Source organism: Phasianus colchicus, chromosome 12 (genome assembly GCF_987193195.1).
Source record: "Phasianus colchicus chromosome 12, bPhaCol1.hap1.1, whole genome shotgun sequence".
Taxonomy (NCBI): Eukaryota; Metazoa; Chordata; class Aves; order Galliformes; family Phasianidae; genus Phasianus; species Phasianus colchicus.
The window spans coordinates 11,931,249-11,945,437 of record NC_143447.1 but is presented as its reverse complement, the minus strand read 5'-3'; the positions used below and the strand labels follow the sequence as shown (position 1 = coordinate 11,945,437).

General features: G+C 37.8%; 1 protein-coding gene across 10 annotated transcripts in view; it reads right to left on the bottom strand.

Moving 5' to 3' along the window:
- The window catches only part of ADAMTSL3 (ADAMTS like 3), a 179,558-nt gene that overhangs the window by 92,622 nt on the left and 72,747 nt on the right, over nucleotides 1-14,189 (bottom strand). For all 10 annotated transcript variants that reach the window (XM_090148955.1, XM_090148956.1, XM_090148963.1 and 7 more), the window contains 2 exons: nucleotides 6,112-6,239; nucleotides 3,798-3,843 (listed from right to left, as the gene is read on the bottom strand). In XM_090148955.1, the coding sequence (XP_090005081.1) occupies nucleotides 3,798-3,843; nucleotides 6,112-6,239 (174 nt within the window). The remainder of the gene's footprint in view (nucleotides 1-3,797; nucleotides 3,844-6,111; nucleotides 6,240-14,189) is intronic.

Sequence of the window (14,189 nt, the reverse complement as noted above, 5' to 3'; positions counted from 1 at the left end):
GCTGGCTTCCTATGAAATGTATTGGTTAAGTTTTGGCAGTCACTTACTCATAGTCTTTGAAAACAAAGCTAACCTGGGAAATCTGTATCTTTGTAGGCAGTGTTCATGTACAAAACATGAAGGTTGTATCAGACCGTGTGATTCCTGCCAACAATTACACTGCTGAAAAAAAAAAAAGCACAAAAAGGCAGCAAGAAAATTCCCAGTAAAAATGATGACACCAAAGAAAGTCTAGTCCTTTGTCTAGTTTGGTTCTTTGAATCTCATTTTGTTGAAATCGAGCCAGAAGCGATGAAGTCATTGTTTTGTTTTCTTTTTGAAATTAGCTTCAGGTTCTGTGTTATCCATAGGCAATTTTCAGGGCACTTCTGAGCAAAATCAAGATACCTGAACGAGAAACCCTAGCCAGGAGAGTTAAGGGTACATCAGCATTATGAAAATAAAAAATAAATGAGTAGATTAGACAGAAACTATGTAACTCAAGATGAAATATTGTAGGAACAGAGCAGACACAGTTCAGCCAAGATTTTTTGGTTGGGGTAGGTGATCTGATTAATGAGTGGATGCTGGGACAGTAATATGATGAATATATTGAACAGGTGTAAGCATTATTTGTATATAATAAAAAGGTTATATTGGAATGAAACGTGAGAAAATCTGCAACAAAATAGTGATTTTTTTCTTACCATAGGAGAGTCATTCTGGCTTACGTGGAAGTAACTTTTTGGCACATAAAAAAATGCAAAATTTATGGGGAAATGGCCCAAATAATTTGTTCTATGAATAAGACCCTAAAGGATTATCTTAAACACTTCCATATAGTGTACATCACAGCATTAGAATGTAAGAGTATATACAAAAATGGAAATATAAAAAAATGGTTTAAGAAAGACTGAAAATCTCACTGAACAGCATACAATGAATAGTTCATATAGTTTATTTCTCTAAAGTTTCTGTAAGAAAAGCTGAAAGCAGACATGCAGCTTCAAGAAATCCTGTACCCAATGTACCATTTACAACAGAAAGATAAGCAGGCTAAACATAAGCCTTAATAATCTCAGCAATTATTTCATTGCTAAGACTCTGAATTAATTTTTTTGTTGAAATATCACTAATATTATTCTGGAACTATGCTTGAGTTCAATGAACTTACCACTATTCTATTACAAATCCAGATGAAACCAATTTTCTGGTAAAATGATTCTTGTTCTTTTCATTAGAATGACACACGCATTAAGTTGTGCTTCATTTGTACTCCTCAATATAGATGTTAGTGGTGTAATGTATCATGTAGCAAAATTACATTTGCAGACAATTTTACACAGTGTATATATACTGGATGTCTCCTGTGGTTATCAATAATACCTAATAATATGGAAAGAAGCGAATTTAAACTCTTAATTTTCAGGCTAAAATTTTACTCTTAAAGCGAGAAGCATTCATTAGAAATGATGCTTTGGGGACAATTATATCATTTGAAACAGAACAGGTCTAGCCCTAGGTTGGTATTAGGTGTAAGCTCCCATTTCAAGGTTAAATCAGGTCTAATACTCGGTTTGAATTCAGTGAGGCCAAATTCAAAGATCAACTTTCCACTGTACTAACAGTGGAAATCTCATGAAATTTATTTTTCTCATGAGTTCTCCATTATCTGACCTATAATCTAGGAAAAACAGTTCCTGAGAGATTCTGGCTCTATCTGAACTAAAATGGAAACCCGATCCCTCTCAGACATGCCCCAAAAGCAGAACTGTAAATGCAGCTTCCTGTCTGGAAATTAACATTTGAATCATCATAAATTCAAACAGATTCTCATACAAGATGCTAGCCACTTATCGCTTTAAAATAAGCCCTAAAGTTATAAAACAGGTCCCAGTGACTTCAGAAAAACCCCCTTGGAGTTCAGAAAGGATATGGTAATCATCTTAATTTTCTCTATGATGACGCATACGAGTGCCTTCATTCTCACCATAGATTTTTTACTGTATAATCCTGAAAGCAACCAGTGTCTGCAACTGCTCAAATGTATCCTAAAAGCATGCAGGCCTCTGCTTATAGCAGAAGTTATGGACTAATGGATCTCATCTTTCTGCTTTTTCTGCACTCTACATGGTTTTCTGTTCCTTTCGCAGGAGGAAAGGGATGTGCTATGTTGAATTTGCACTCTGTTGCATGGGAAGCCGTAGTGCACAATATCAAGCAGAGATGTATTACTGTATAGAAAGCAAATTACATATCTAGCAAACATTTAGACAGTGGCTGTTTGTTTATTGCTTACATACTGACTGACTTATCTAGCTTATCACATGGCTTTACAAGATTATGAGTCTTCCATGCACAGCACTGTTATTTCTGAGGTAAATGCACTGTGCACTGAAGATCTCAAAGGGCAAATGGCAGAGTTTGTCTCTAGGATCTGGCTTCTGCATGCAGTTGGCCAGAATTATTAATCACTTCCACTAATTTCTGCCAGCGGAAACTCAGGCTGTGGGCTGCTGAGGTGGAAAATCCATCCAACACCAAGGAATGGTGTTAGAACAGTTTGAGGTGCTAGCAAGCCTTGCTCCTGAGGAGGAGGGCGAAGCCAACTGGCACAGAAGCTTTAGGTGTGGCAAACTGAAAAGTAGAGATGGCCGGTTGTCCCAGGAGACGCCCCGATTCAACATACAGACTGAGCCAGCTCCAGGCCTCCTCAGGAGCACACGTCATACTTCCCAGCTGCTGCCCCTGGCAAAAATCACGAGGCTGGCAGCAACATGACCATCATCTGCTCTTGCCTGGGTATAAGTGAGCTCAAGGGAACAGCAGGGCTCACCTTTTTAGGGGTGTTTGTGTGTCTTTCTCCCAAAGCCAGAAGCAAATGAACCAAGTGCACTACAGAAAAGCAGATAAAATGCTTTTGCTTTGCTCATCTTCCCTCTTTCCTGGAATGGGACTGTAAAGACACCATATTGTATTCTTGGGTAACCCGTGCCAGAGGTGCCTGCAGATCATAAACCAATGCATTACGAATCACTGTGTTTGTACACGAGTCTGCTATCGGTGGTATCACAAAATCCTGCACACCTTGAGCAGACTACAACATCTGGGGTGAGCGAAGGCAGCTGTTTAAACAGCATAAAGCATCACTGCAAATCAGTGGAGCACAAGTCATGAAGTACGCCATATGTGACTGGTTTTCATAAAATGTGTCTGTAAAAATAAAGTTTGATTGCATCATAGTAACAGCAACTGCTTTTTCAAATCTCCAGCTACATATTCAGCCACAGAAATGGTCTATGCCAGCGTACTAAATATATGTATTTTGTATATAGAAATATAAAGATCTAGGCTTAGGCAAATGTAAGGAGGTAATGTAAGTAGTAATTATGCAATTTAAGATTTGAAAGCAACACCCTCTTTGCTCACATAATGAATGCTGTTGTATCATTAGCAATCACAAATGTTCGAGAGCAAGGCTTAATGCTTCACCTCAGACAGAACCTCAGGAAAGGAACTTGCTACTTTAAGATGTGAGCTGATTTGTTAGTACTCCAAAGTGTAATTTTCCTAACAAATGATATAAAGTGTTCTGAATCACAACTGGCACTACAATTTGGAAAGAAAATGTCTATTTGGAAACCTAAATTTCAGACCTCCTGGAGTCATTCAGAGTGAAATCTTTAAAATTGGTAAAGATGATCAAAAGAAAATTATCCACCGTAAGATTTTAAATAAGAAACAGCACTTCTTAAATTGTAACAAATCATCTGAATAAGTAAAAGATGCTATAAAAAAGGATTAAATGCCATACTCACATTACTACTGCAGGTTTTGTATCGAATATTCCGACCTTCACAGTTCCTGAAGAACAGAGTAAAAATGGTTACACAGCAGTACAGCACAACACAATCCTGAACATTTTACAGCTAGTTATTCTCTTGAATTCTCTTGAAAATATTACCACCATACCTTAATGTGCATTCAAAATACAAGGTCTGAATACAAAGAGGATCTGGGGACTCAGGTGCTTGCACTATCTCTTCAGCAAAGAACATGTAACTTCCTCTGTGAGCCCAACTTACTAGAAATCTTATGAAAAAACCACCTGAAGCCATATTAGTAGAACTCATAATTTAAGTCTCTCAGACTGCCTGCATTCCTAAGGTACCCAGTAAATATCATTTGTGAAATCCAGGCAGTCCAGCTTCTTCGCAACAATTGTTATCAGTAGGTGAAATAAGAGCTATATAATAAAGTCACAATTATTTATTGTTCTTTCATATAAATATGGAGGTGCGTGAGTTTCACACCTATTTAGGAAAGAGTTTGCCAGACTTCAGGGTAACTGACTGGTAGTTCTGCACAGGGGAAGGCATTCCAGATCTAAATGCAAATGGCAAAACTGAGTGCCTCTGAAAGAACTGAAAACACATTCTTCATGACTTGATAGGAAATTATATTTAATGATGCCTCCAAAAACAGGAATGATATTTTTGAAGAATCCCTTCAAAATGGAAAATGTCTGTCTTACACTCATGAGAAATGAATGAGCAGCTGGTCATTTACAGCTCCTGGACTACGTTTTTTGAATGGAAATTAATTGCAATTATTGAAAAGTTTTTTAAATTTGAGAAATTGAAAAATACAGTTTTAAAAGGAAAGAGTAACGGATGCCTGGAGCAAGAGCTCAACCAGCTCAGCTGAAAAAGTACAGTTCTCCAAGCTCAAGATATTACATGTCTCAGATTTCCAATTTTTGCAAGAATGATCATATCACAATATGCAAGTAAAGAAGGTTTATGACACATACAAATGTGAAAACTTTGTTTCACAATCACACATTTCCTGGACATTACAACAACAGTAAAGCACAGAAAAAAAACTTTTAAAATACACATTAGTCAAGGTATGGAAAACACATGTTTTTTCACAGGGGAACACATTAAAAATATTAATAAAACCACAGTGGAATTTATATTGCTACAATTTATTGACCTCATTTCAGTCACCAACACACTAGCAGAATCTCATGGCTTCTTGCTGGAAATAGTAATATTTTCAAAATCTCCGCATTCTGCACTAAAAGAAACAGGCAGCGTTTTATTCAGTCATCTTTAAAACACGCATTTCATACAAACTGCAGATCACACTGTAAGCCTTCTTTAAGAGAAGCTGACTTCCTGGATGAAATCACATTTAACTTGAAAAAAATCTCAACAAAATAGAAATGTAATCAGCAGTTTTAACAAAGTGTTTAGGAATAATTCAAATAACATGAGCAAATATGTATGCCAGCACAGATGCTTCTAAGCTGGTTGGGATCTCATTTTGCCTCTTGTATTACTCACACTTTTGGGATCATAGTAACAAGTCCTATACTAGTTTGGTTTTACTACTGAGGTAAATGCTGTTCTCTTCAAGGTACACTGAGAATTTCCCATGAACACATAGCCATCAGAACCACTGCATTGAAAGAACCAGCGAAGGAAAAGACGTCCTTACAGAAAGCAGCAACTGATGCATCCATATGTAGGGTGTCAATAGTTTTTTTTACTACAGGGACGAGATGGAAGATCCTGCACTTGAACATTACTTCAGATCCAGTTTCTATGCAGGTAAACCAGAATTTGCTTTACATTATGCATGTAGAGATTCCTCTTAATACTTGACTATAGTAAATAAGTCACTCTTGCTATTTCATTAGCATATTTAATAATATATTTAAGATCTATCAGAGTTGAGGGCTAAGATATTTATCTAATATTAAACAGAAGTATATTAAAATAGAATTTGTAGAATCATAGAATCATTAAGACTGGAAAAGACCACTAAGATCCCCAAGTCCAACCCCAGCACACCCCGCCATGCCCACTGCCCAAGTCCCTCAGTGCCACATCCCCATGGTTCTGGAACACCTCCAGGGATGGTGATCCCACCACCTCCCTGGGCAGCTGTGCCAGCACATCACGACCCTTTCTGAGAAGAAATTTTTCCTAATATCCAAACACTTGACCATTATATTACATTAATTTCCAGAAAGAGAAGCAGCACCGCTTTTCTATGAACACAGAAGACAGAGAATTCTGGCACAGCTGCAGAAGAAGAAATATACACAAGCACGTGGCTAACCTGCCATTTAAACATCTCCTCAGTGAATAGGAGGCTCCCCCACCGCAGGTCCGTGAGCAATCACTCCAGGCTCCCCAGGCATCCCAGGAGCCATCCTTATCTTCATCAGAACGGGTGATTCTGGAGGTCTGAACAAAATGGAGGTTGGAGAGGAGAAAGAAACTTTAATTGACTTGCTACACATTTTCCTGCTTGACAGTAATAGCAGAATGTTATTGACATACTCTGTTTTATTGACAATGTCTCAATTTACTATTTTAATATACAATAATTACACGGGAAAGGAAGCAGTGTTTGAAAATACAGTATATTTGATTAATTTCCTCCTGCCCAAATATTGTTGCCTCCAAATATTTGGTAATTCCCAACATACAGATGTCCAGCACAAATTTTTCACGAAGTATAGCCCAAGAATTGCAGGTAGGGAAGCAAACCAAGAATGTAGGTTCATGGCAAAATGTCTTACTAACTTGAAAGAGATAAAAAAAAAGACTTCAAATCATTTGTAGGCTACAGCAATTAATCAGTGATTTCAGCTTCTCACACAGGCTTCAAAAAGACATTATTTCCAGACAGCACAAATATAAGAATAATTTCAGACCAAAAGGAAAATAACCTGCTAAAACCCCTAAAAAACATCATTTTTCACTTGCATTGTGTCTAGATGAAAAAACCTGACATTTCCCAGAGAAAATTATCAAAGTATTTTAGAACAACATAGGTTTTTAACATGCTAATTCAATACTGAAAAGCAACGTGATTCAATCATGTTCTGGTTTAGGAGAGTACTGCTTTTTATTTTATAAAATTCTTTCATTAAGAAAGCATAAGAAAATCCAGTTCAGACTTTATCCAAGTATTTCTTTTTGACTTCCCTACAATTGTTTAGCAAGCATTCCATTTAAGTGCTATTTCTGTTCTTCTGTCCACACAACCCTTAAAAGTTCTCTCTTGAAAAAAAAGTGCAGATTTTTGTAACAGTGTCAAATATGATTCCTTGAGAGCTGTCAGACATGTATGATTGGTGCGTTACACAGAAATGGAGATTACAACCCTAAACTAAACCCATCAAACCGAGACATAACTCTGATCCTTCTGATCATCACGGCGATAACATTTTCATATCAGCTACTCCAAACACAATAATGTGATTAATATTAATAATTCACAGGAATGAGAGCTGTACTGTGGATAGAAATAATACAGTGACAGCAATTTATGCCAAGTACCAGAGAATATTGACAAGTGTTTACCACGCACCAGCACAACAGCAAATGAGAGAGCATAAAGGGTTCAGCCAAGCCTTACTGAAACAACTGTTTCTACAGCCAGCGGTTCATTCCCATCGACTTCAGCGGGCATCCAATCAGACCTCAGCAGGAGAAACAAAAGCATTTCATCCACATTTCTGTTTTATTTTTGACTCCGTAGAAGGGCAAAACTTAGTCTGAAGTCTTGCAGAATCTTCATCCCCTCTCCCCAAAACACAAATTCACAGATACACCAGCCAGAGGGCTGTCAGTCAGCAAACAACACAAAGAAGAGAAACAAAAACATTACTAACTAAATTACATATAAATAAGCATTCAAGTCTTCACAGATGCCAAATAAAAATAAATGAAAATCTTTTCACTCTTTTAAACATGTGTGACTTAATCCAAAGAAATGCAAGACATTTGTATACATCCCAACACTAAACCAGATGAACATATTTTAGTAATCCGTAGTTTTTTCAAAGAAAACTTAAGTAAGCTCATGAGACAAGACTCAGTCCTATTTTCTTCCAGAAAGCCTCGCAAAAGTAATTTGAAAGGAAGTAAGGGATGTATAATTTGAATCTTATGGTGCAAGAGAAAATAAGTAATACATAACTCTCCTTTAAATTTCAAGAGCACCAATAAAGTCAGCTCGTCTTCAGCCATGAAGAAAGTTGACTTGGACAAAAGTCTAAAAACTCACAGTGAAAACAGCAAACAATGAAAACAAACCTGTTTTCAAAACAGCACCATACAAGGAACATGATTCAATACCATGCTATAGAGACAAAGGGATTTTCTTCTAAATATAACAATAAAAATAATCATGTGCCACAGGAATTAAGCAAACTGGTCTGTTTGGGGGTCAGCTGTCACCCACGCTACATTCGCTCTGCAGTCAGAGGCATAGTACTAAACAAGTGCCTTTTTAGAAACCCAAATGGCACAAAGTTAAATTTAGACACACTTAAACATAACCAAGGACTACTCAAAGAAATCTCAAAGGGATTAATAATGGTGTAACTGCACTACTCCCTGTAGCTAGACTGTTAATAAAAAAAAAGACAACAATCTGTAGATTTTTCCATCCTTTCCTTAAAACACCAAAGCTTGTCAAATAATTTTTGCACAGCAAACTTCAGGGACTGGTCTAAACACTCCTTAACTTCCTTGCTCCCTTAAGTTCACAAATTTTACAAAACCTTACTTTGCTTTAAAAGTTTACTTAGGCCAATCTACTTCCAGAAATGATAGAGCTCTGCTCTACAGAGATCCCTGAGGAATTTTTGCACTGGCGTTGGGCTTACTTTACATCAGAAGCCAACTCTGAAATATCTGACACTGAAAATGGAACCAATCACCTTCAACCTTGAGCAAAAAGAGCTCAGCACTTACCAACAAATCACTCAGCACATGAAAATAAGTCAAGATGAACAAGCCACTTCTTTAATTTTGCACTCGTAAATTTTAAAGTTTGTCCTCTGTACTCCCAAGGAAAATGATGGAGTTTTAGTATGTTAAGAACTGATTAAACTTATGATATTAAAATAACAATACATGTCACTCTCTTTTAGAATAGCAAGCTTCTTTGGACAAAGCAGTGACAGTGCCTAAAATAATTCCAACTTCATCATTGTATTAAAGCCAGCCATGATATTAACAGACAGAATGTCATCTAGAGCCCTAAACAATGTCCAGTTGTTCACTTACCAAATTGCTTTGATAAAAGCCATTGTTCTGAACTGTATCTAATTAAAAAGCTGTAAATACTAGGATGATCAAAGCAGAAGTTTATGCCAACAAAGCCCTCTTCAGAATCATTGACTAATTCAGTGCCCACAGTGTTGATTTAAACTCCAGCTAGTTCAAACTACTTGTCCCATGGGAAAGAGTTAAAAGCAGCTTGCGCGCCTTAGTAATTTACTAGCAAAATAATACTGATTTACTAGCTGTCTGGTTTCATAAACTCTGCATATTACATTTGTCTACACCATGGTACCAAGCTGAAGTAAAATAAAGAAAAGATCACCACCATCGTGATTTAAACCAACAAAACCTTGGAAACTCATTTAGAAATTAAATCAAAAACTAATTGCAATTGGGCACAAAAGGGTTTTGTTGTACTCCAGGACTGAAATCATGTCTTGCTTTTTAACTCCAATTTTTCATGTTGTTTTAATTCTAACATGCCTCAATAGTGATCCTTTGCTATGTGTTTTTAGTTTAGAGGCTTAGTTTTCTAACAGATGTAGTACTACATATCCATTACGTTTATTATTTACATGCTTCACTGTGAAAGTATGCATGTACCTATACATGCATGTGCACACACGCACCTGTGACATAACATGATCAAATGAAGCCACCAGTGCTTTAGTGAATCCAGACAAAATAACTTTAAAAAGCCATAAACATAGCTTTAGGGAAAAACTAGATGATTTGTTGCTCTTTAAGTAGAACTAGATGGCAAAAGGCACCATGCTTCTACTTGATCCAGCCACACTAGCTGGAGTTGTATGCATTCCAAAAGCATCAAACGTAGGGTTACCATACAAGCATATAAGGCAAGTGTATTCAGAACTCATACAATGTTCTCTGCAGAAATGATTCCAGCATTTATGATAGTTTCAAAATATTCCATCTCAAACTACATATCCAATATTTAATTAATTCTCACAGTAATAAAAGGCTAAGTCCTGACACTGCACGAAGGTCTTGAATTGCTTGAATTAGGGGATGGGGGATAATAAACTACAAGTTTTGAAGCATTTCATGACATAGGCTGAGTCTCAAAGACTAGGATGACAGTATGCCAAGGTTTCCTCAAGGCCTGAGGCCCAGCAATGTGCAATCTGAGCTTCTGCTGACAACCCTTAACTGACAGAGACAGCCTTGTTCATGGAGAGTTCTTACTGAAAGCGTGGCACTGGAAGATGTGGAGGGGGGAAATGTTAGTGCCAGGTTCCCTTCTTCTGTCCAGGGCTGTGTTTTGCTTCTGTCACGTATGGGCATATACAGTAACAACACATTCTGCAAATTGTGAGTGTTAGTATGTAAGCTGTACTTGCCTTGCACTGTACTGCTCACAGGAGCTGAGTGTAGCAAAAGTGGGCACTGAGGTAAAATAAATGAAATCCAGATGTTTGGAGAGCTGATCATTAATCTAAAACAAGGGGATTTTTACTGTCACTCGTAACACCCAGTAAATAACAACAGCTACATTGACACACATTACAAAAATCAAACACAGTGCTGTTAAATGGAGAAAAATGACTATTTGGCCAAACTTTTGTTTGGCTGTTATGAAGGATGACATAATTGTCTTGAATTTGGTCATGCAGACTTCAAAGGAGATGTGGTGCCAGAGAATGAAGGTCAGCTTATGCAGTTTTATTATTATTCAGACATCCATTACATAAGGCTTGGATATGTAAATGTTTAGCATTCGGTGTAACAAAGATTCAGCTTCTCAACAGAAATGCTTTTATACCTTAAATGTTTGTTTTCCAGAGCTTTTACATACATTTCCACTTTAAAGACAGACACAAGCATGCAGTGTTATAATAATTCCCATGTATAGAACAACATGCAAAAAAAGATGCACATACACCCAATGTTCAGTTTCCTCTGCATGAGTGTCTAAGTCAGAGTCCCTCTGCCAGATACATACACACTGAAGCCCCAACAATACCAAACCCTTCCCTGCAATGTGCCCCAAGCACTCCGTCAGTGCAGGCAGCCCATCTCTGACAGGTTGTACAACCATTTAGCAAAACCTCTGGGCAGCATCTTGCAATGTAGGCCATGTCCAGTGCCAGATAATCAAAACGCTCTACGCAAACAGATCAGGGTGATGAAGGATGAGAGAGAATGGCTTTGAGGATATGTTCAGGTTGGATATTAGGAAAAAATTCTCCAAAAGAGAGGTTGGGCACTGGCACAGGCTGCCCAGGCAAGTGATCAAGTCACTGGACCTGGAGGGGTTCAGGAAACGTGGAGATATGGCACTGAGGCATGTGGTTAGTGGGCAGTATTTGGTGGTAGGTGGATGGTTGGACTAGATGATCTTAGAAGTCTTTTCCTACCTTAAAGCTTCTGTGATATGGCTCACAAAATAAGTCTCTATCATAACCATAAGGACATGGTTAGGTGGGAATGTTTACCAGCGTACCTGTTGCTATGCCAAAGTCACTGCTGCTCTCTGGGTGAGTACACTTTGGTTTTTCTCATGGCTTCTTATCGAAGTTGTTTGTATTAGTTTGAAAAAAACAAGCCAGATTCCAGAAGAGAATCCCCATGAGTTACATTGGCACAGCCATATCCTATGGCTATTTAGTAACACATGACATGAAACTATATTTCTCCATACAGAATTTGATTCTTCAGAAAAAAAAATTCATTCCAGTGAAAGAGCCTACTGAAAAGTATAAACACCACTTGAAGTCCCACCGAAGGACTAAATTAAGCAAACCCAAAGCTCTGGCCCTTTTCCCTGGAGTGGATTTCATCCTTGATGGTATTTTGAACAGAGATGAAGCATTTCCTTTTTACTGCTTCTTCCCACTCTCACAACCCATAAATACTATTAACACTATCCTGACTTCCAGAATCTTCCAAAGTATATGGTGCTGTTCACTCATCTTCACACACAGATGCACTGCACTATGCCATTTGCTTCCCCTTATACCTACATGCTTACAAAAAGAGGCAGCTCAAGGAATTACTGCACTGAAGGGAAAATCTCCTGCCTGAGTAGCAGTGATGTGTTTCCCAGATTCCTCTTTCCAGACACTACACTTAATGGAAAGGTATCAGATCGCCCTGTTGACTATCCATGAGCAGAGTGCATAACCAACAGAACAAGTATTTACCTGCAGATAACCACTGCATGCACCATTCAGCCTCAGAACTATATCCTTCACTTTTAACTTTGGCTGCTATGTCTATAGCTTTGCAACAAACTGTATGAGAAATCTCTTTCCCTGGTAAGGTCACATACAAAAATGATTTTCACCTCTATTTCATATAATCTAAGTAAGGTATAGAACATGGATTATAGATTTAGAAAAAAAAATCAGTTGTAGCAGCAACTAAATAGAAGAACAGTCAAAACTTATTTCCAGACAAATAGGAATTATTAATTGTTCCATTAAGACTGATTTCAAGACATTTCCTGATATATTTATACTATTGTTGAGTGCATTATATATTACCTAACAGTACACTGTATATCTTATTGAGTTTAATAAAACTTTAACTTATGTATACTGAATCAAAGTATAAATTATTCTTTACTTTAATAAATGACATACCTGGAATTATAAAATCCTGAACAGAAAATGTGAGAGGGGAAAAAATAATAAAAAAATCCATGCATCATTTTAAACTGATAAAAAACACATGGGAAAAACTGCAACTATTTCAAGCAGATGTTTAGAACTAATTAGTCTGAAAATTATTAACATTATTTCAGTCACATTGACTATTCCTTGCATTTGGCCTTGCCAAATGGTGTCCATGTTCTAAGAACCAGTTGCAAAATGGATTTTGTATCCAGTAACAAACAGTGCTTCAGAAACACAAGCTGGTAAAGCTCAGTGACAGATCAGGAGAATCACCAGCAAGAAATGAGCCAAAAAGGTAAATAATGGATTTATTCAGCTATGTGAAGGAATACATCTGGGGTCTGAAATGTAGTTAAAAACTCAGTTGAATTCTGCAACATATTTTCGTTCTACAGCAGTTTTGAATAATTTCAAATTCAAGTTTTGGAAAATAAAACATGCAGAAGAGTCACACACACAGAGGAAATATTTACAGCGTAATCCATTTTGATACTGAAGTGAAGGCAGATCTCAGCATGTTTTTCAATATTATACTGCATCCAGATTTTCCATTGTCAGTGTATTGCAAAATTTCATATTGACAACACAGGCCTGCACTGCAGGAGTTGTCAGGACAAAGTTGGAGGTTTTGGCAGGTGTAGCAGGGATACTTGAGGCTTTTGGCATCCAGGAAGGGATGAAATGTTGCTTGGCTGTTTGGCACCTATGAGCTAGCTGAGGCTTTTGGCACCAAAAAGAGTCTGTATCACCTCCTTCCTTCTTTGCGAGCAGTAACAGAGGGAACTTGGAATCTGTGGGCACGCAGAAGGAATCATGATTCCCGCCCCAGCAACTCTGGGCAGAAAGCAGAAGGAATCATGATTCCCGCCCCAGCAACTCTGGGCAGAAAGCAGCTGCATTGGTATACCCAGCTCCTGCAGCTATTTCTGCATCTATCCACAGCAGCTAAGTTCAGTACCTACATGTTCTTGCAATAAAGAAGCAGCAGCAAAATACCTGAAATATTTCTTTGAGAGATACTCCAGAAATTATTACTTCAACAGATAAACATCTAGCAAAAGAGAAACCTGTTCTAAAAACTGATAAGCAAGTTATAGAATCATTACGTTTGGAAAAGACCTCTAAGATCATTTAGTCCAACCATCCACCTACCACCAATACTGCCCGCTAAACCATGTCCCTCAGTGCCACATTTCCACATTTCTTGAACCCCTCCAGGGATGGTCACTCCACCCCCTCCTCCCCTGCAGCCTGTTCTAGCATCAGAGAAGAATTTTTTCCTAATACCCAACCTGACAAAAATACAGAGCATTGGCAGTGCACCTCACAAACCAGAGTTAGCTGCTCTGGGGGCTTGGTATTCCATAAATATTAGAGCACAGGGGTTCTAAGGACAGGGATGTAGGCTAACAACAGTTTTGGTGATATCCATTTCAACTGTGAGGTAAGAAGTCTGTGCTTCTGTAGTGCTCTTAGG